The sequence below is a fragment of the Muntiacus reevesi genome, chromosome 1, assembly GCF_963930625.1.
Source record: "Muntiacus reevesi chromosome 1, mMunRee1.1, whole genome shotgun sequence".
Taxonomy (NCBI): Eukaryota; Metazoa; Chordata; class Mammalia; order Artiodactyla; family Cervidae; genus Muntiacus; species Muntiacus reevesi.
Genome location: NC_089249.1, coordinates 126507767 through 126530762, shown reverse-complemented (window position 1 = coordinate 126530762; position 22996 = coordinate 126507767). Strand labels below are relative to the sequence as shown.

General features: G+C 41.4%; 1 protein-coding gene across 2 annotated transcripts in view; it reads left to right on the top strand.

The window, feature by feature from the left end:
- Positions 1-19342: 19342 nt before the first annotated feature.
- PTGFR (prostaglandin F receptor) overlaps positions 19343-22996 on the top strand; it is a 56133-nt gene continuing 52479 nt past the window's right edge. Inside the window, exons 1-2 of one of the 2 annotated variants that reach the window (XM_065910414.1) lie at positions 19343-19474; positions 20917-21784. In XM_065910414.1, the coding sequence (XP_065766486.1) occupies positions 20987-21784 (798 nt within the window). In that variant the 5' untranslated portion in view covers positions 19343-19474; positions 20917-20986. Of the gene's footprint in view, positions 19475-19946; positions 20041-20916; positions 21785-22996 lie in introns of those variants that run through there. The other variant, XM_065910422.1, reaches the window with a different exon arrangement.

The following is a 22996-nucleotide window of genomic DNA, read 5'->3' as shown; positions in this document are numbered from 1 at the left end:
GGCTGCACCAATTTATATTACCACCAACAGTGTAAGAGGGTTCCCTTTTTTCCGCACACTTGCCAGCATTTATTATTTGTAGACTTTTTGTTGATGGTCATTCTGACTGGTATGAGGTGATACCTCATTGTAGTTTTGGTTTGCATTTCTCTAATAATTAGCATTCTGCTTATCTTAAGCCTCAATGAACGGTATAGGGGTTGAGTGGAAGGGAGACAAATGAACTCTAAAATGAATATCAAGCTGCTTGATCCTCTATCACAAATGATATCTATAAGAAATTCGGTTGTGAAATGAACTTCAGAAACCATGAAGGAGAAAACTGCAATAGAATGTGTCTGGTATATATTTTTTTAGTTTTCAAAAGTATGGAAAACTATGTAAGTCCAGTTTAACTTGGAAATAGGTTGATTTAAAAAGAAATGAAAAGAATTTATTAAAGTGTTCAATTAAATTGTGATGTGAGAAATGTTGCAAATATATAAAGTATATGAAGTATAAATATATTATAAATATACATTTTATATACTAAATCATGAAAATTGTAATGTGAGAAAATATTATGAACTCATAAGGTGCTGCACACCTTAAAATGGATAAAAACATGCAGTAATTGTGCTCTAAGTTTCGCTAGATCCTTTAATTCTTACTCCTCCTCACCGTATATAGTTTTAGCCTTGATCCCTTGTTGGTTTTATTAGGGAGGATGAGAGCATGGCTGTGTGTGTGGGGTTAAAATCTGAGTGAGCATGAAGCAGTGTTCTAACTGTGGACTCATCAGTTATAAGAGGGCAAGATCGTGTCCCATGTCTAGCACAGCATTTAGTTGGTGGGTACTCTGGGCAGATGAGTCTACCTTTCAGGGCACAGGCAATGTACAAATTCTTCAGTGAGAAGAGCTCCATTCTTACATATTGCCTTTTCCTCTTTTGATCACTTCAGTTTCTGTAGAACAAAATGACTGTAATAATATATTCCAGTTTCTTTTTAGCATCTTTGCTGTGGGGTTAGTCTGCAAAGTTTGATTCAGAGTGTGGACTCTGGATCATTACTGCCTGAGTTTGTCTCTCAGTCTACCACCTACTAACTTTAAACCCTGGACACATTCCTTATCCTTATCCTGGACACATTCTTTATCCTCTTTGTATGTTACCTCATCTCCAAAATTGGGATAATAAGAGTACCTGCCTCATAGCACTGTCTTGAGAATAAAATGTGTTAGTGAGGTTAATACAAATAAAGTACTTAAGCAAATTCTTGGAAGCATAGAAAGTGCTCAAAAATGTTGATTACTTCCGAAAGTCAAAGCATTCTGGTGACCACCTAAAGTTTACTTATGAAAATCAGCATGAAAACAGACAATAGTAAGAATCTGCAAAGCGTGTGATACTTTATGAGAACTGTTACTGGATGTCTGGTGAGAGACTGAGAGAAATAAAAGAGACTGCTCCCATTGAATGAGACCTAGTCATCTTGTTAATTGCAGAGCAGAAAGTCAAAACAAAGTTGCAAAATGGGGGCCTGGTTTACTGTGCTCTTGATGATCAGCACTGTGCTTCATTACTCATTTTGTAGGGAGAATAAGACAGTGGACCTGCCTAATGAGGCGATCGAATGAGCCACTAGGACACAGTCTTCAGACTTAGTCAAACATTACTTAATTTTAATGAGTTTTTTTCACTGATTTTTTTTTTTTTTTTTTTTGAGTGTCAAGTGTATGTTGCAACAGAGCGGTATTAGAGCCATTCTCGTCATCAGACATTTGCATGCACTCACCAACCACACCTCTCCCTGACAGAGTTATCTGTTACACCTTTCCCTCTCTCCCCCACAGAGTGAAGAGCTTCTTATGTTAGTTTTGCCATAATTACCTGAGAATTTTGGACAAGTCTGCAGTGTCTTGCGGGACTTGTTTCTCTGTCTTTAAAATGAGGAGTTACATTCAAGCTTCTCTAATTGAACTTTCCAGTCTACTGTTATTATAAGATGGGAATAGTTATTCAATCAAATTTGGAGAGAACTAGAGTTATCAGTTACTTCCTTGCTGGGCAGTTAGGCAAGCTACCTAGACTCCTGGAACTTTAGTTTCTTTATCTGTGCAATGAGGAACAGGATAGTATTTGTAGTGAGGATTCAGTGATATAGTCTGTGTGAATTACTGGGAACAATGTCTGGCTGAATGGCAGGCACTCAATAGTATCAGATATTGCCATTATTTACAGCAAAGTTCAGACTCTTTTATTGACTATGAGGGGGCAGGTCAAGAAGCAACAGTTAGAACTGGACATGGAATAACAGACTGGTTCCAAATTGGGAAAGGAGTACATAAAGCCTGTATATTGCCACCCTGCTTATTTAACATATATGCAAAGTACATCATGTGAATATGCTGGACTGGATGGAGCACAAGCTGGAATCAAGATCGCCAGAAGAAATATCAATAACCCCAGATACCTGTATGACACCACCCTTATGGCAGAAAGCGAAGATGATGAAAGTGAAAGAGGAGAGTGAAAAAGTTGGCTTAAAGCTCAACATTCAAAAAACTAACATCATGGCATCCAGTCCCATCAGTTCATGGAAAATAGATAGGGAAATCAATGGAAACAGTATAAGAGACTATTTTTTTTTGGCTCCAAAATCACTGCAGATGGTACTGAAACCATGAAATTAAAAGATGCTTGCTCTTGAAAGAAAAGCTATGACTAACCTAGACAGCATATTAAAAAGCAGAGACATTACTTTGCCAACAAAGGTCCATCTAGTCAAAGCTACAGTTTCTCCCATAGTCATGTATGAATGTGAGAGTTGGACTATATAGAAAGCTGAGCACCAAAGAATTGATGCTTTTGAACTATAGTATTGGAGAAGACTCTTGAGAGTCCCTTGGACTGCAAGGAGATCCCACCGGTCCATCCTAAAGGAAATCAGTCCTGAATATTCATTGAAAGGACTGATGCTGAGGCTGAAACTCCAATACTTGGCCACCGAGTGCGAAGGACTGACTCATCGGAAAAGACCCTAATGCTGGGAAAGATTGAAGGCAGGAGGAGAAGGGGATGACAGAGGATGAGATGGCTGGATAGTATCACTGACTCAATGGACATGAGTTTGAGCAAGCTCCAGGAGTTGGTGATGGACAGGGAAGCTTGGCATGCTGCAGTCCATCGGGTTGCAAAGAGTCGGACACAACTGAGTGGCTGAACTGAGCTGAAGAGCAAAGTTGGCAATACATTTAGAAATCATCAAATTAATTCCATGCTATTGTTATTTATATAAAACAGTACACTTCAGCTTAGTTCAGTTCAGTCACTCAGTCGTGTTCGATTCTGCAACCCCATGAATCGCAGCATGCCAGGCCTCCCTGTCCATCACCAGCTCCCAGAGTCTACCCAAACCTATGTCCATTGAGTCGGAGATGCCATCCAACCATCTCATCCTCTGTCGTCCCCTTCACCTCCTGCCCCCAATCCCTCCCAGCATCAGGGTCTTTTCCAGTGAGTCAGCTCTTTGCATCAGGTGGCCAAAGTATTGGAGTTTCAGCTTCAGCATCAGTCCTTCCAATGAACACCCAGGATTGATCTCCTTTAGGTTGGACTGGTTGTATCTCCGTGCAGTCCAAGGGACTCTCAAGAGTCTTCTCCAACACCACAGTTCAAAAGCATCAATTCTTCAGTGCTCAGCTTTCTTTATAGTCCAGCTGTCATATCCATACATGACTACTGGAAAAACCATAGCCTTGACTAGATGGACCTTTGTTGACAAAGTAATGTCTCTGCTTTTTAATATGCTGTCTAGGTTGGTCATAACTTTTCTTCCAAGGAGTAAACATCTTTTAATTTCATGGCTGCAGTCACCATCTGCAGTGATTTTGGAGCCCCCAAAATAAAGCCAGCTGTTGTTTCCACTGTTTCCCCATCTATTTGCCATGAAGTGATGGGACCGGATGCCATGATCTTAGTTTTTTGAATGTTGAGCTTTAAGCCAACTTTTTCACTCTCCTCTTTCACTTTCATCAAGAGGCTCTTTAGTTCTTCTTCACTTTCTGCCTTAAGGGTGGTATCATCTGCATATCTGAGATTATTGATATTTCTCCTGGAAATCTTGATTCCAGCTTGTGCTTCCTCCAGCCCAGAGTACAGTACACTAGAGCCTCACATTTAACTTTAAGCTTCCAGTTAGATTCCAGGTAGGACATTTATCTTAGATGTAAAATGCTAGTGGATGTTAATAATAGCCTACATTGCTTAAACCTTTGGCATAGCATCTGTTGCTGTGTCTGACAATGATGCATTACTTTGCATCACTTGCATCACTTATTCTCTACAGCAGTACTTTCAAGTAGATATTGCTATCCATGTTAAACTGCTTTGCATCTAAGCATAATTTGCTCTTTACAATAATGCTGTTAGGTGGGTACTTAAAAAATATCTATTAACCGATGAGAAAACTGAGGTTACAGAGATTAAGTAGTGGGACCAGTTTTCAAAGCCAGATCTTTATGATTCTAGTGTTCTTAGTCACATTTGCACATTGCATGTGACATCATATTATGCATCTTCCATCATGATATCTCTCATTCACATGCCAAGAGAATCCTCCCCACCCCCACCCCAGAGAACCGACATTTCTCCCTTCTTTCTTTGTCTGAAACAACTACATGACTTCCTCTACTTGCTAAGTGGTACTTACTAAGAAGCTTGGATCCAATGCAGACTCAAATGCAGTAATTCTATAATGCTGATAAACTGCATATTTAAGTTTTCCTGGTATTGATGTCTACTCTCTTATTGGTATTTTGCCCAGTCATAATTTTTAATTCTGAATTTGGATTTTTAATTTAACTATTAGATATAAAATGAGCTACAAAGATATATTGTCCTACACAGGGAGTATAGCTAATGTTTTATAACAACTTTAAATGGAATATAATCTGTAAAAGTTGTGAGTCACTATATTGTACACCTGTAACTTATTTAATATTGTACATCAACTGTACTTCAATAAAAATAAATTAAAAGATAAAAAATAATTAACCATCTGTTTTATTCAAACAGCGCTCATTAAGCTAAAGTCAGATCTTTTGTGGAGCAAGACAAATGAATAAATAAATAAAGCCTATATCTGTAGCTTGATTCATTGCTTCATGGGGTAGATTAAAGATAAGATAGTTATTGATTGAGAGTGACCACTGCTTCTGGTTGTTTCCACAAGTCTTATGAATCTCTAATAAGTGATAAAATATACATTTTTGAGTGTCAAAATTGTGGGTTGTTATCTGGAGCTGTAATTCCTTTCTGTGAGGTAATAAACATTTTAAGAGCATGCCAAGAGGAATATGTCATGTGATAACTGTTGACTAATGGTTAGTTAAGCATTATGATTTAGTGATTCTGAATGTATGCACCCTGAGAAACAGTCCTTCACAGAGAATTGTACAGCATATAGACAATGCAAAAAGGTGGAAGAATTTTTTAAAAAGAAACAAAAAAGGGGTCGTATTTTAGTCTAATCATTCAGGGGCAATTCAATGCAATAGAGAATTGATTTATTTCACAAAAAGAAATGTCCCAAGATGTGAAGGAGGTTAAAGATGATACGAGGTGCACATTATGAGGTGCTTACCAGGTGGTGCAGGGGTAAGGAATCCACCTGTAAATGCAGGCGATGCAAGAGATGGCGCTTCCATCCCTGGGTTGGGAAGATCCCCTGGAGAAGGAAATGGCAACCCACTCCCGTATTCATGCCTGGGAAATCTCATGGCGAAAGGGACCCTACTGAGCCTGGTGGACTAGAGTCTATGGAGTCACAGAGAGTTGAACACGACTGAGCACAACAACAATGAAAGGCACATTGTGCAGTCATCTGTGGATGTTTCTCAAGATCAGATATTATACATTCGGATTCTCAACTAAATGTTTTAAACTGTTTGTATGAATTTACCTTATACAGTTTAACTTCGCTAATTGACATTTATTGAGTCCTTACTGTGTCCCAGGTTTTGGTTGAGATAACCTGAGGGAACAAAACAGACAAGATTCCTATTCTCATTGAGGTAGGCTGAGAAATGCCCACCAAAATAGTTGACATCATGGTCCCAGGAGCCTGTGAATATGTTACTTTTTGTGGCAAAGGGTCTTTGCTGGTAGGATTAAGTTAAGGACCTTGAGATGTGACGTTATCCTGAATTATCCTGGTGCACCTCTAAGTGTGATTAGAAGTGTCTTTACAAGAGGGAGACAGAGATTTTCCTTCAGTAAAGGAGAAGGTAGAGATTGGAGTGGTGTACTTTGAAATTATAAGAAAGGCCCACAAGTCAAGAAATGAGGATGGCTTCTAAAAGTTGAGAAAGAGAAAGAGACGGATCCTTCCATCAGAGCCTCCCTGCTGATACCTTGACGGAAGCCCATGGATGCTGAGTTTGAACGTCTGACCTCCAGAACCATAAGAGAGCACATTTATGTTGCTTAACCCACCAAGTCTGTGGTAGTTTGTTATTGCAGCCATGGGACACTAAAGCATTCATGGAGATGTCATTCTAGAAGGGGAGATAGCAAAAAAGTTATAATAAATGAGGAAATCACATATTTTGTTAGCAGGTAGAAAGCACTATGGAAAAGAGAAAAAGGAGCAGGGAGTAGGAGGGAGGGAGAGGGCCTGATCCGTGCAGCGCGCTGGTGAGGGATGGGGGGGTGCGTATACTTTACGGTGTAACTAGGGGACAGACCTCATTGGGAAGGTGAGATCTGAACAAAGACATGACGATGGTAAAGGAGTTGGCTAAGTGGATATATGTGGGAAAATTATTCCAGATGGAGAGAACAACCGTACACACACCCTAAGGCAGGAAAAATAGCCAAGGTGATTAAGGTGAGAGGCAGAGGACGATTAGAAAAGTAGTTTTCAGGCTATTTATGTAAGTCTTTGTAGAGTCTACTGTTAGGAAGAGGAAACCATTACTATCTGGTCTGTTAAGTTAAATAGGGGATAACTGTAGACATACAGACATCTTCTAAATTAGTTTCAAAATACCAGTTTGGGAGAGTGAAATCAATCAGCCGATGATGTAGGTGAGACAAAAGTTTTCCATTGCTTTTGAGTGTAAATATATAATGACTGTACTTGAAACAACTAAGTTTAGCAGATATCACTGCCTCTTTTAATTTTATAAATATTTGCTTATTTTAAGGTCAAGCTTTTAATTCTGATGAAGTAATTTCTTCTCAAATTTTTTCTTCCTCTGGCATATAGTCTTGAATTATATTATGCACTTTTGATATAGTCTATGTCTGGATTTATATTGTCAAAGCTGTATATTGTCACCCTGCTTATTTAACTTATTTGCATGAGAAATATTGGACTGAATGAAGCACAAGCTGGAATCAAGATTGCAGGAGAAATGTCAATAACCTCAGATTTGCAGATGACGCCACACTCATGGCAGAAAGCGAACAAGAGCTAAAGAGTCTCTTGATGAAAAGTGAAGGAGGAGAGTGAAAAAGTTGGCTTAAAGCTCAACATTCAGAAAACTAAGATCATGGCATCTGGTCCCATCACCTCATGGAAAATAGATGGGGAAACAATGAAAACAGTGAGAGACTTTATTTTTGGGGGCTCCCAAATCACTGCAGATGGTGACTGCAGCCATGAAATTAAAAGACGCTTGCTCCTTGGAAGTAAAGTTATGACCAACCTAGACAGAATTTTTTTTTCGTTAGTACAGCACACAGTATTTACTTTATTTCATTTGTTATGTTATTTTGTTATTTTTATAAAGTGCAAAGTACAATAGCATATTTAAAAGCAGAGACATTACTTTGCCAACAAATGTCCATCTTGTCAAAGCTATGGTTTTTCCAGTATGGATGTGAGAGTTGGACTATAAAGAAAACTGAGTGCTAAAGAATTGATGCTTTTGAACTGTCGTGTTGGAGAAGACTCTTGAGAGTCCCTTGGACAGCAAGATCCAAACAGTCCATCCTAAAGGAAATCAGTCCTGAATATTCTTTGGAAGGACTGATGTTGAAGGCAAAACTCCAATACTTTGGCCACCTGATGCGAAGAACTGACTCTTTTGAAAAGACCCTGATGCTGGGAAAGACTGAAGGTGGGAGAAGGGGACGACAGAGGATGAGATGTTTGGATGGCATCACCAACTCAATGGACGTGAGTTTGAGTAAACTCTGGGAGTTGGTGAGGGACAGGGAGGCCTGGCGTGCTGCAGTTCATAGGGTTGACTGTACTGAACTGAACTGATGTCTGAATTTAATGTATCTGAAACTGGTAGAATCTATATATGAGGCAGAGGTAATTAAATTTTAGTTAGATGGGTCAACCTCAGGCCTTCCTGACCAAACAGCCTAGACTGACCACTTGAGGAGATTTCTTGGCAAGTTGAAGTCACAGTGACACAGTGATGGTCAGTCTAATCCTGGACCAGTGGTTCATTTCATATTCCAAGCACCTTCAGGCTTTCAGTGGCAGCATGGCTTACCCAGTGTGTTTTCTATACCACACCCTGGTGTGGTTAAATTCTAAGATAACATGCAGATGTGGTGTGGATTATGAACTCAACTTCTCTTTCTTCTTCAAGTTATAGTTGGGTGGTGACTATCATGCCAGTTTTATCAAAGGTTTCTTGCCCACTTAAGTTTTAGCTCTTTAACTTGATGGCAAACTCACTCCAGAAAGCCTAAAATCATTGCATCCAGAAATTTGTTTAAGCTAAACAAATAAACGTTTGTTGAATAAATGTGTAAGCCAGTGGTAGAATTAGCAGGGTGTGTCTGTCCTTGCTAGGATCTTCTTTAGCAGATTCCTGGGCCTGTTCTGATGGAGCTATCAGTGGACTCAGATCACAAGCCAGGGGGAACTGGAGTAGATTTTCCCATGGAGTATGTGGGATGAGTCCTAGGCACTTGCATGTCCAGTGAGCTGATTTCCACCAATCCCACTACATTCACCTAGTCTTTACAAATGGCTTTCCCCTTAGTTTCTTAATTCTGTCCTCTAGTTCCCTGTGTGACTCATATTCTGTATGGAGTGCTATCCAGATGCTGGTGCCCTGACCTCCCACCTGGTATATGGAATGGTTGTTCTCATGTAGAGGTCAAAGAGTAGGATTAGGATTTTGTATTAGGTTCTGCAGAGAAAGAGAGCCACTAGGCTGTATGTGTGTGTGTGTATACATTGAACACCTGAATAGAACAAAAAGGCAGGCCCCCCCGAGTGAGAGGGAATTCTCCAGCCATCTACTTTTGGACTCAAACTGGAGCATGGTTCTGCTGAGTCTCTGCCTGTGGGCTGAATACTCATGTAGTATATTAATTATACATATGTAATATATATTTTATATATGATGTATATTTGAATATGAGTGTTGTATATATTTGTAATGTATATGTTCACATACACACATGTGCACACAAGCACACACATACCTTATTTATTCTGTTTTTCTGGAGAACTAATCTAGAATCAGGGCTTCCCAGGTGGCTAAATGGTGAAGAATTCACTGGTAATGCAGAAGATATGGGTTTGATCCCTGGGTCAGGAAAATCCCCTTGAGAAGGAAATGGCAACTCACTCCAGGATTTTTGCCTGGGAAATCCCATGGACAGAGGAGCCTGGCAGGCTACAGTCCATGGGGTCGCAAAAGAGTTGAACGTGACTGAGTGACTAAACAACAACGTAGAATCCTAAAGACTATTCTAGCGCTGCCATTTCTCTTTTTCTCTCCCCCTTGCCTCTTGTTCCCCAGTGTGTAGATGAGGCATCTGAAGGTCAGAAGGGCCCAGGGACTTGTCCAAGATAATCAGCGAATTGATGGCTAGGTTGGCATGTTGAACCATTGTTGGAGTAGGGAGAGAGGGGGCATCACAAGTGGCTAGTGTGTTGACCCACTGGATACTTGGGTTGTTACAAAGAACAGAAATATCAGGAGAATGTTCACATTTTGAGTCAGAGTTCCAGCCTCATTCATCTGTGCTTAGACCATCAGCTGTGGCGGAGATGCTGAAGGTGTTCATTGTGTAGGAGAAATGTTCTGGAAAGGGAGACATTTCTGTCTGACGATTGTCCTGTTGAGAATAAAGATTTATTCTCAATTATGATGATGTGCAAAGACAAACTCCCAACATGTGTGGAAAAGCTAAGTTTCTGTTTGTCAAGGACACAGCGTTCTGACAGCAGTGTTTTCCCTCTGGTTAGTGATAACTGGTTCTGGCAGACACTTTCACAAGATGAGAGCCTCTTACTGTTGGAGAAGTCACATCTGAGAGCCAAGATTTTTTTGAACTAAAAAAAAGTTTATGACCATGTGGAGCTTTCAACTTTCAATTTGATTTAAAAAAATTTTATGATAGGAGGGGAAACAACATCAACCATATTACCCTAAGTTCTAACTGGCTTTTAGAAAAATGAGACTTGATGCCTCAGCTTTGCCTGGGTAGGAAGCAAGTTGTGGAGAAGATGGCTAATGAGTTGCACAATTCCATCTGAGAACGACTTTTTCCTCTCAATTTTTTTCTGTCTTGTGTGTTGTATAATTTGAGAGTATTTTTTGTTTTTATTTATTCAGCCTATAATTTTGATCTCCACTTTACAATGTCTAGAGAGATACAGTTACTGAGACAAGGGAAAATATAAGTGTATGTGGTGATTCAATACACTATAATGATCATCAACAAAGGAATTATGCTGAGTTTTAGGGAAATACAAAAATACAAAGGACACAGCCTCACTGTCAGTTTACCAGGTAGAGAGTTTTTAGTGCCATAAGGGAAAACTGTTATAGAAATTTATTCATTCACTTACCAAATGTTTATTGATTGTATGTTGTAGCCTAGAGGAACCCAGAAAACTGGGATCCAGTGTTTGATGTGTGGAAGCTGAGAAAGAAATGTAAAAAGTAGGGGGAAAGTACTACAACATAAATTTTTTCCCGTTTTTGGTCTCTCTCTGGACTTGTCGTGGTGTTGTTTATTTGCTACTTCATGTTCTAAAGAAATAGAAATTAAAATGTTAGACTACTAGATGAATTTTCTTGTTCCTTTCTATATTGTGCAATGCCAATTCAAATGCAAATATTACATTTCACTTGGGTGTGGAGTCACCAAAATTACACAATTTCTATTTTGTGGCTTGTCCTTCAAGGCTGCCTCGAGCTGGTCAGAGACAAACTCAAGACAGAATGAGAAAGACTTGGAAGGAAGAAGAGAAAATTCCCCAGAATGGAGCTTTTAGAGGGGCCCTTGGGGGCACAGGGGCCAATACAAAACCCTCACAGGTACCCAAGCGTCTTTAATATGTGTGTGAATTTGCTTGAGCCTGGTGGCTACTGGGTTCCTCCTCCCATCAAACTAGTGACCCATGTGCAGTGACCCTGGCTTGAGCCAGGGTGGTCGAACCAGGTGGTTCCCTATTTCCATGGGCCTACGGCCTTAGTTCATAGTAGATGGGAGACCCCTAAGGAAATGGCAACCCACTCCAGTATTCTTGCCTGGAAAATGTCATGGACAGAGGAGCCTGATGGGCTGCAGTCCATGGGGTCACAAGGGTTGGACACGATTGAGCCATTGAGCATGTGAAGATCTTAAACCTCTGTGTCCAGATGTGCTCAGTAGCTGGATGAGGGGGTGAGACGCCTGCCCTGCCCGGGCCCAGATAAGCTCACCTGGAGTGGGAGTGTAGCAGCCATGCTTGGCCCCGAGATGCCTTATCTGCACGCTACCCAAGCTCATGGCCAGGCCCCTTCCTTGGTGAAGAGTGACCCTTATGCCCACCGTACCCAATCTCATGGCCAGGCCCCTTCCTCGGTGAAGAATGGCAGCAGTTACCATGTGAGGGTGTCGATGGAGGCTGGCTGAGGTCTGGGACAGAGGACTGGGTGGCCAAGAACCCATCTCAGGGAAGCCCATCCTGGGGATGTGGGTGTGTACCAGATTTGGAGGTCTCAGCTGGGGGTGCAGGCTCCATTGTCTCATTGGACTTTACAAAGCTAAAGTGATTGAGAAATTTCAAGATGGCACTGGCTGCATGATGAAGCAGGCAGTCCTACTTGAGTTCAGCTTTTGGATATTTTTTTTACACCCCTGAGACGGCTCCATCTTTTAGAGAAAGCAATTTCTCCTTTGTGCCAAGTTGGGGGAAAAGTGAATCTATCAATATTTTCTTCTTCTAGCAAGGGACTCATTTTTAATGTTTCTTTTCAAGGGGGATTTTCTTTACTTTGGCAAGGATGGTCTCATGATCTTTTGATGTGGTTTCAGATTTGCTCTGGGTTTGGATGTGGGTGTTTTGAAACTTCACTGAAGTAAAATCCATGAGAAAATTGTAGACAAGTATTGAATGCAGATAAAGAATCAAGATGACCCCTGATAACCACCTAGCCACAAAAGGACATTCTGTGACAGCTGCCAATACTGGGAAACCTTGCGTGTTAGACCACAGCATGCAAGGGTGTCTTAGCTGCCAGTGAGGCAGTTGGCCAGGAGTTAGGATCAAGAAGTTGGGCAGACCAGGTGCTGAATTCACTCTATGTTAAGCAGTTTAACTCCTTAATCTTTCTGTACCTCAATTACCTCTCTGCAAAGTGAAGGTCATGGTTTTGCCTTTTCTAAATAGAGTTCTTGGAAAAATTAATTTAATATATATGTAAAGCACTTAGCATTGAGACACAGTCAGTCCTCCATAGATGTAAATCCTATATCTTTTCATATGCAAGCATGCAGAAAAAAGTGAAGGTGGCAGTTTCTTTGCAATACAGTCTTCCTTTGTGGCCCCTGTCTGTGGTCCCCAGTGCCTTCAGGAGTTTCTGTGATGCTGTGTCTGGTCCATTCTCTTCCTGGTGCAAACTTGTCCATGTCACTTCACTTTTGTCAAACACTGTATGTCTTGTGTCTCACCTGCTCAGGGGCCACTTAAAGATAATAGGGTACTGGGTGGATTAAATTTGCTTCTTAGTTGGATCCTAAATATCTATATGAAATATTGAAGTCAGATAAGACAGGAAGAAAAATGTGAAGAGGGCTAATGGAATCCTGGAAAAGGATGAAGATGAAATGGAACAAAGAGGGAAAAAAACAGGGGGTCATGAACAAGAACTAGCATGCCAGTCTAGATTTTTAAGCTCCTTGAGGGCAGAAACAGGGGCTACCTGATCCCTGCATTTCAAAATGTTAGCATAACACATTGCTCACTTTGAGTCTAATACATGTGTAGAATAAATAGTGAATGGTGTATGTGTACACTTAAAGAACCCATCACAGTGCTGGGCAAAGGGCAGAAAATCAATACATTTCTCTTCTGCTTCCTTCCAAGTTTTCCCTTCTTTTCACCACATAGATTTTCCATTTTGCCTGTCTTGAAGACTTAACAAAAGCATAAGTGCTGGAACAGTGGCATTGTGGGTCTTGGATCTTGTGAAAGAATGTAGATGGATTATTGCAAAACTTCTTGTACCAAAAGAAAAACAATACAGGCATCTGCCCTTCTGGTGGTAGGATTAGCAGCAACAAACTGTGCATAAAGGACAGCACTTTGTGTCCTATTAAACCCAGAGGCCATACGAAGAGTTGGTGAGAGTATGGGTTTTTGTCAGATAGATGTGGTTTTGTCACATGTATTTGCCACTCTAATCAGGCAAGTTACTTCTTTGTGCTTGGATTTCCACTTCCGAAGTATGTCCCCTTCATTCATTCATTCTTTCCACAGCATGTGCAAAGTGCTGGACATGCAATGGCAACGACAGACGTGCAGTTAGCATGATGTACAGAAGCACACTAATTTTTGAACACTGGAGTCTGAGTAGGGATCAGGCAGTGTGTGAAGGACTGAAGGAAGGTTACCTAAGAGAGTGGTGGCAGAAGGCCAAGGGACAGGTTGCAGGAGCTGAGGATGTCAGCCTGACTGGGCAGGGCTGAGGAAGGAGAGGTAAGCCTCATGGCAGAAGTAGGAACATAGATTAAGAAGAGTCTTGAAAACCACCTTAAAGAATTCAGTTTATCCTAAGGGTAACAATAGAACTCCCCAAATAGTACTTTCCAGGGGAACCGGAGTCCAGTGGAACCCAATGAGTATGGTAGTTCTGTCAAGGAATAATTATTTTCCCATGCATATGTGGAAACTTGGTCTATGAGAGATATATATGTTAGATTCATGAGGAAGGCAGGATGTACAAATCTGTAAGGGCTGCCATTACAAAGTATCACAAATGGGGTGACTTAACTGAAATGTCTCATAGCTCTGGAGGCTGGAAGTCCAACATGAAGCTGTTGGCAGCATTGACTTGTTCTGAGGGCTGTGAGGGAAGACCCTGTTCCAGGCCTCTTTCCATGGCAGGTATTGTAACTGGGCCATCTTCACGTTCACGTGGTGTTCTCTTTGTATGTGTCTCTGTCTCCGAATCTCCCTCTTTTATAAGGACACCACTCAGATTGAATGGGACTCATCCTGATGGCCCCTTTTTTAACCTGGTTACCTCTGTAAAGGCCTTATCCCCAAATAAGGTCACTTTCTGAGGTGCTGGGGTTAAGACTCCAATATATGTATTTTAAAGGTCATAATGCAACCCATAATAGTGAGATTATTTACCAATGGCACCACAAATATTGGTTATCTGTATAGAGGAACTCCCTGGATTCCTACTTCACAAATACTCAAAAATAATTATCTGTAGGATTAAAGACTTAAATGTGGATGGCACAAATGTTAAAATGTTTAGAAAATATATAGTAGAATATCTTATAATCCAGGTTCTGGAAAGACTTTTAAAATGTGACAGAAAAGATGCTAAAGTACAGCATAAAAGATGAGATTTAAGATCTCGAAATTTGATCACATTAAATTAAGCACTGTGTAAATCAATGCTAGCAAAGAAAGGAGAGTAGGGAAAATGAAGAGGCAAGCTGTGATTTAGAAAAAGATGTTTTCTCTACAACTGATAGAGAATTAGTATCTAGAACACATAAAGAATTAATAAAAAGACAACAAATCCAATAAAAACTTGGACAAAAGAGACAAACAGATATTTCACAGAAAAAGAGATAGGAATGCAAAGAGAAATATAATTTAGGTCCCAATGTGATATTATTTTACAACCATCTGGTTGGTAATAATTAAAGAGATAGACAATTCCAAGTGTTGTCACAAATATGAAAGAAAACTCCTAGGCACAACCTTATCTTGGAAAGTTGGACATTCTCAAACTCTGTGACCCAGTGATTTCACTCTAGGTATATGTCCTAGAGAAACTCCTACACAAAGTGATAAATACAAGATTATTCATAGTAGATTATTTTCTAAGAACAGAAAACTGGAAATAATCCTAGTAACCGTTAACAGGATGATATTTTAAAAATTTGGATATCCAAGTTTTTGTGACTGTAGAATTTTGTAAATGAATAACTCCTACTGCATACAACAATATCTGTGAATCTTATAAATCTTGTGTTAAAAAAATAAGTTACAGGAGGTTAAGTTACAAAACAAGGAAAATTAAATAATACATTGGTTCATATGCATATTTATGTAATAAAACAATACAGTGCAAGAGAATGATGACAAACATACAATTCAGGATAGTGGTTATCTCCGTTATCTCTGGGGGAGGGATACAGAAGAATGAAATGGAGACAGAAACATGAAGATAGATGTAACAATGTTAGTAATGTTCTTGTATAGCCTTTGCAAAGGATTGAATGACTCTTTCCCCCTACACTCCGCCCCCCCCAAATAAATTGAAATCCAAACCCCCAGTGTCTTAGAGTGTGACTGTATTAGGAAATGGGGTTGTTGCAGATGTAATCAATTAAGATCAGGTCGTACTGGAGTAGGGTGGATCCCAAATCCAATATGACTGGTCTCCTTATAAGAAGATGACCATGTGAGGACAAAGAGAGAGAATGGCATGTGAAGATGAAAGTGCGGATTGGAGGGATGCATCTAAAATCCAGGAATGATAAAGACTGCCAGCAAATCATCAGAAGCCATGCCAGGGATATGAAACAGATTCTCCCTCACAGCCCCTAGGAGGAACTAACCCTGCCAACACCTTGATTTTGGATTTCTAAACTCCAGACTGCAAGATACGTTTCTGTTTTTTAAGCCACCCAGTCTGTAGTACTTTGTAACAGCAGCCCTAGGAAATCCACATAGTCCTTAAATTAGATAGTAGGTACATGGGTGTTTATTTTATATAATAATTCACAACTTACAAATGCATTACATATGTTACTTTTGGTGCTTCAAAGAGTTACATAATAATTTTTTTTAAAAAAGAAGTTGTTATTTTAATTACTGCCAAACTGGGACATAGTTTCTAGCATGAATGTCAATGGTAAATTCCAGAAAAGTTTTCCTAGACAGTTTTATTAAAACTATAAAAATCAACTTCCAACACGCCTTTTAATTTTTATGGAGTTTTTACTCCGTCCTCAGTGTCATTGAGTCCCGGTTTCTCTGACTTTAATTAGAATGTGCACACTTCTCTGAGCACAGTGTTCTGCATCTAATCCTGAACGAAGGTGACTGCCAAGCCCACACCTGTCATGTTATCTCCTGTCGACAGGCTGACGTCAGCTTTGGCTCCATTAAAGGGAAACCATCAAATCACATCAAGGTTTTAGACATAGGCACCACAAAAGTAAGCGCCCTCCCTCACTTCAAAGCCACACCAGAGCAGGGGCTTGGATGCTTTGTCCACACAGCTGTATTTCTGCCTCTTAGAAACTGTGTGATGCAAAATAGACACTCAAGAAATTTGTTGAATGAATGTGTAAGTTGAGTTTTATGTGCGTCTGCTTCTCAGCAGTAATGATACCCAACTACTGTTTTTCAGAAGAATTTTATCAACCAACCCCCTTCTCACCTGCCCCCTCACCATCTCTCATCCCCTTCACCCACCAACTAATTTTTGATCTGTTTGTTTCTATCATCTGCTGATTTGCCAGCGCTTCTTCCTTACAATGGGGCTTCCCCGGTAGCTCAGCAGTAAAAAATCCGCCTGCCATGCAGGCGCCGCAGGAGACTTGGGTTCCATCCCTTGGTCTGGAAGATGCCCTGGAGGAGGGTATGGCAACCCACTCCAGTATTCTTGCCTGGAGAATCCCACGGACAGAGGAGCCTGGTGGGCTATTAGACCATAGAGTCACAAAGAGTCGGACACGACTAAAGTGACTTAGCACTTCCTTATATAAGCAGTCAGAGGCTGCCATTGGGAACTTTGAACAGGGATCAGATTTGGGTGCAATAAGGCCAGATATGTATTTTTTTCTTTTAAAAGTAGTTAGTTAATTATTTACTCTTCCATATTAGTTAGTACCTTCTCTACTGATACTAATATATTCTATCTTGAGAAGAGATGAAGGTTCTTTAGAATCTTTTATTAAGATTCAGGTGAAATGTATCTTGATTAAGGAGTGGATTCTAAAAATGGAACTCCAAGAATACATGCAAAGTAGACACTTTTTTTTCAAAGTAGATACTTAAAAAAAATAGGATTTATCTAGCACTTTGAAAAATAAATTAATAATGTTTTGAATATATGTAATAAACATTATGACTTGAAATGGCATTCATGAGAATTTTCTCTTTTTTACTCAGCAGATTAAGTAGCTGTTGTTAGTGAGATGTGCCAGTGAGAGATGGGGACTTTTTAAGGTCTTGAAGTGTGATCCTAGAAATGTTGGTTGTACCACTGATGAATTCAAACAATGTTAGTAAGTGACCAGGAGGATAGTCCTAGGTGAGGATGGAGAGATGAATAAGACCTTTGCAGAAATGCAGTTCAGTGGGAGAGGCGTAAGTAAATAGATAATTGTATCCAATGTGATCAAGTGATATTAATCACTAAAGGATAGAATAGTGCTCTGTGTGATTCACATTTTCCATGTGGTTTATTACATAGTTGTTTTTTGGACACTGGTCATTCAGACATACTATTCTCTACTAACTAGAATATTTGATTAACCAGAATTTTCAAGTGACTCTACCTGAGTAATAGTTTATTTTACAAGTTATGATCATATCATTAAAAAAAAAATCTCAGTGTCTACCATAGAGAAAAACTGCAATAATTCTTCTCTGTAGTTAATGGCTAATTTATTTATCTCACTGTAGCATTTTATGGTTCTTTTTAATTTCCAGGAGTTTAGAAGCCCCTTCTGATTTTAGAACAGAGAAAAGAGGGTTTATTTCCACGTGGCATTGGTTTTTCACATAAGTTGTGGCAATATTTTACTGACAAAAAGAGCAAAGATCAGTAATACATTTCCATAAACTATGAAGATGACATAAAGCTAATAGGTACAGATCAAAACAATATAAGCAAAAAGCGGTTACAACATTAAAATGAATCGAATTCCAATGCCTAATGAAATAGTGGATATTTCTTTACTTGATTATAAAACGATTTCAGCAAAATTTATTAGAGCTTCTTTGAGTAAACACACCACTAGAAATTCTCTCACCATTGGGCTTTTAAAATCACTAAAATGTTATTGCTTTATCTGCCTGTGTCCTTCGAGAATACGCCTCACCCTTTCCCTTCTCACCTTTAGAAAGCTAGAAACAGTCCAGTCCTCTAAGTGACCACGAATCCTAAGGCAGTGACTTCCCATTGACAACACGTGGCCCGAATGTTTTTCACATCTTGGGGATATCGGCCCCTAAGCCCACCATCTCAAATGCACCATCTCTTTCTTTGTACCTGGTTTATTCTTTTTAAGCTGGATTTGGGATGAACAGTCGGCAAACTACAATCTGACAGTTTCAATACGCTGTCACGACTGCTGTCTTCACGCTTTCCTCGGCTCTCCCGATTCCTATTTTACAGTCGTAGAGATGGCGCCTTTAGCTGGAGAATGAGTTTAAAACAAAACTTTTCCCTAAGTGGTCGGGCAGCTAAGAGGGCCGTAGTGATGCTGAGGAGGGGGGCTGTAGCATCTGAGCACGGTGCTGAAGTTTCTCTGGGTCCGGCTCAAGGCGAAAGGGGCGGGGAGGAAGGGGCGGAGGTCAACCGCGCCCTCCTCCCCGCCCAGGCGGCGAGCGCCGCTAGGTGCTAAAGGATCCAGCGAGCCGCGCGCAGCGGGCAGGTTCCGCGCTGGCCGAGCGTGCGGGCGGACGCGCGGGGAGAGCGAGTCCGGGCCGGAGCCGTGGCGCGGGCGCGGCGCTGCGCTCAGGCGGCATCGGCGGCGGCGGCGAAGCAGAGCGGGGCGCGGCATGGCCCACGGGCCGGGGCGCCCTTCTGCTCCGCCTAGAGCCCTGCCCGCAGCCGGGGATGCCAAGGTCACCACCCCTCTAGCGGCTAGATTCCCACGCGTTGGTCTCTGGATGCTCAAGCCGGCTGAGGTTTAGCCACCCCACTCTCGGCCGCACCCGAGGGTACCTGAGCCTGCGCTGGCCAACAAGTTTGGAACAGATGCCCCCAGCTGGGGATACAGTCGCAGAGAAAAGACCGACCCGTCCGGATTCTGAGGTGCGCGACTGGGACCCGGGAGAACGGGTCTAAGAGGAGGGAATCGGGTGAAGGAAAATATCCCCTTTCACCCCTCGCTTCCCTGCCCGCGACCCTTCGACCCCCACGTCCGGATCAGCGCAGGTCTTCGGCGCCCCGGGGGTGGGAGGGAGACCGGCACTCTGGCGTTTGAGCAATCGCAGAAAGTTTCAGCCAGTTAAGAGGTTTGGGAAGGATGTTGCAAGCAGAGGCCTTGGGGGCGTTGGGGTAGCTGCGGGCGAAAGTAGCGCTGTGAGTAAGACTCGGAGGAGGCGGCCGCCCTGCGGGCAGACCGGGGCGGCCCCGCTTGGGCCGGTCCCAGGAAAGGCTGGCTTCGGAATTCCTAGCCTCCGGGAAAGCTGTTGGGGAAACGCCGGCCGAAAGAGCTCGGGGCGGGGCGGCGGCGGGGGTGGGCTTAGAGGGTCTGTGACTCAGGTCTCAGCTCACTAGGGAAAGAGCTGTGTGTGTATTAGCCGCTCAGTCGTGTCCGACTCTGCGACCCTATGGGGTGTTGCCCGCCAGGCTCCTCCGTCCATGTGATTTTCCAGGCAAGAATACTGGAGTGGGTTGCCATGTCCTTCTCCAGGGGAGCTTCCCCCACCCCAGGGTTCAAACCCGGATCTCCTGCATTGCCGCGGACTCTTTACCGTCTGAGCTACCAAGGAAGCCTTAGGGAAAGAGCTACAAATGAATAACTCGCCTTGGATATTGCTGCTCTGAAGCTGTAACTTAAGATCAGCAGCATCTAGGCAGAAGTGCCCACAGTGAGGGTGGTCCGTCTCCCTTGCTGTCACCCACCTGCATTTCTGCACAGGTGGTAGCCTTCCCTGGGTCACTGATGTGTGTGGTTTGCTGTTATTTGAGCTAAATCACATAGTTTTAGCTCGAATTCAGAACTTATTCAGAGAAGCCCATGCAGAGTCAGTGTGCTTGCGGCTCCACCCTGCACCCTTCCAAAATTTGGGGATGATGATTTTTGTCTGCCTGGCAAACAGACATAGTTCCCAAAGGAATAATCTACACTTTTGGGGCAAAGCTCATCAGAGGAAAAAGCAAAAAGTATAGACCGTCACTTAGTTATTAGAATAGACTATCATACTTTTAAAAACTCGGTTGGGTTTAAATCTAGTCTTGTTAAGTGACTTGGTAAATCTGAAGTTTTAGGGTGTCAGTGAAGTGTCAGGAGGAGATTTTGGAGGTGCTCATTGGCAGAGTAGACACAGAAGTTAACCAAGAGGTCTTAGTTCTGGTAGCTTCTTTGCCTTGAAAATGAGATGTGGAACCCCAGGCAGATGTGTGTTGTTTTCAGCATGATGCAGCCTGGCTCCTGATAGGCTGGATAAATCTGATTCCCACCATAGGGTGATGGGATGCCAGATGAGCAGTTTTCCAGGGCTCATGATTTCTCTGTCTTTATGCTACAGATCTCTGGACTGCAAGCCTAAACTCTTGAGAGGGAGATGACTTGAGTGGCCGGCTCTTATCTCCACAACAATGTCCACAAACAGTTCCATAGAGTCAGTGTCTCCTGCATCTGAGCTCCTTTCAAATACAACTTGCCAGCTGGAAGAAGACCTTTCAATATCTTTTTCAATCATCTTCATGACAGTGGGAATCTTATCGAACAGCCTTGCCATTGCTATTCTCATGAAGGCATACCAGAGATTTAGACAGAAGTACAAGTCATCGTTTTTGCTTTTGGCTAGTGCTCTAGTGATCACAGATTTCTTTGGGCACCTCATCAATGGAACTATAGCGGTCTTTGTGTATGCTTCTGATAAAGACTGGATCTACTTTGACAAGTCAAATATCCTTTGCAGTATTTTTGGTATCTGCATGGTGTTCTCTGGTCTGTGCCCACTTTTTCTAGGCAGTCTGATGGCCATTGAGCGATGTATTGGAGTCACCAAACCAATATTTCACTCTACAAAAATTACAACCAAACATGTTAAAATGATGTTGAGTGGGGTGTGCTTTTTTGCTATTTTTGTAGCTTTGCTGCCCATCCTTGGGCATCGTGACTATAAAATTCAAGCTTCGAGGACCTGGTGTTTCTACAAAACAGATCAAATCAAAGACTGGGAAGATAGGTTTTATCTTTTACTTTTTGCTTTTCTGGGGCTCCTAGCCCTGGGTGTTTCATTTGTTTGCAATGCCATCACGGGAATTTCACTTTTGAAAGTTAAGTTTAGAAGTCAGCAGCACAGACAAGGCAGGTCTCATCACTTTGAAATGGTCATCCAGCTTCTGGGTATAATGTGTGTTTCCTGCGTTTGTTGGAGTCCCTTTCTGGTAAGGATCTATGGTTTTGACAATGTTTTGCTTTTTTCAGTTAATCCATATTCAATACATGGTTTGTTGTCTTTTTCAAAGATGTTAGTCTTGATGGGCAATGCTGTTTCATCTTTTGAGTGCTGGAATTTACTCCTATTCAGAACTTATTTTAGTTCTCATCTCTGGCTTAGAATTAAGCTAACTATGACACATGGTTATTTTCCCACAAGCCTGGAAATAAAAGAAATATTCTCACTGAACAATTCTAACCATAGTGTTACCTACTGCAGTGTGGTATAAAGTAATTTTTGCAGAAATGACAGTTTTAATATACTGAATATGATTAGTTTCTAAAATGTGAAAAAATGACTATAAAACAATATTGGAATGGACTCCAGTAAGTCTTGATAGAAAATCACATGGGCTTGTGATTTATAGATTGGCTTCTTCCAACACACAATGACCAGATCTCAGTTTGCAAAGGGAAGTGATGAGTTGAGATAGTTGGATAGTGCAGGTGACCTCAAGGGGTAGATCAGGTAAAGAATGGGTAGATCAGGTAAAGAAATCTCTAGTTCATTAACCGAGAATGATAGTAATGCAGGGAGGGATATGAGAGCCAAGGAATCTTCTCTTATCATTTCATTGCCTCTTTTTCCAGCAGCTATATTTAACATCTTGGTATCTTTATTTGGAAATGAATGCTAAGGTTAAAGAATTAGCAACAAACATAAATCATTTATATGACTTTCTAAATAGAAGACAAAAAATACTTGTGATTGATAAGTATGGCCATAACTCTGTGCAACAGTTTATGATGGAAAAGGTGATAACACACAATGAAAGAGAAAACATCCTTGTGTATGTAGCTCCTGATGGCAGTAAAGATTATTTCCATTCCTTTTTCTGTTTACCAAGGGGGAAAGAGATTGGTATTCAAAGCTAGTAATACAGCTGATACTCAGGTAGAGGTGAGGCAAAAGTGTTAAGACAAAGGTAGCCTTAACACAAAGGTCATGGTCGGTTGTACCTTGCATAGTGATATGCAAATGCTTGTTCTTGCTTGTTTTAATGCTGTTTTTCTAGGCCCCTGTGGGTTCATTGTCTAAGAATTGTGGCCAGGAGAGCTTTAATAAACAATCCTGATGGTCCTGGTGAACAGAAGTCTTGAGAGTTGCTGCTGCAGATAGATCCCATGGTAGTCAATTTTATTCTGCAAAAGGATTTCTT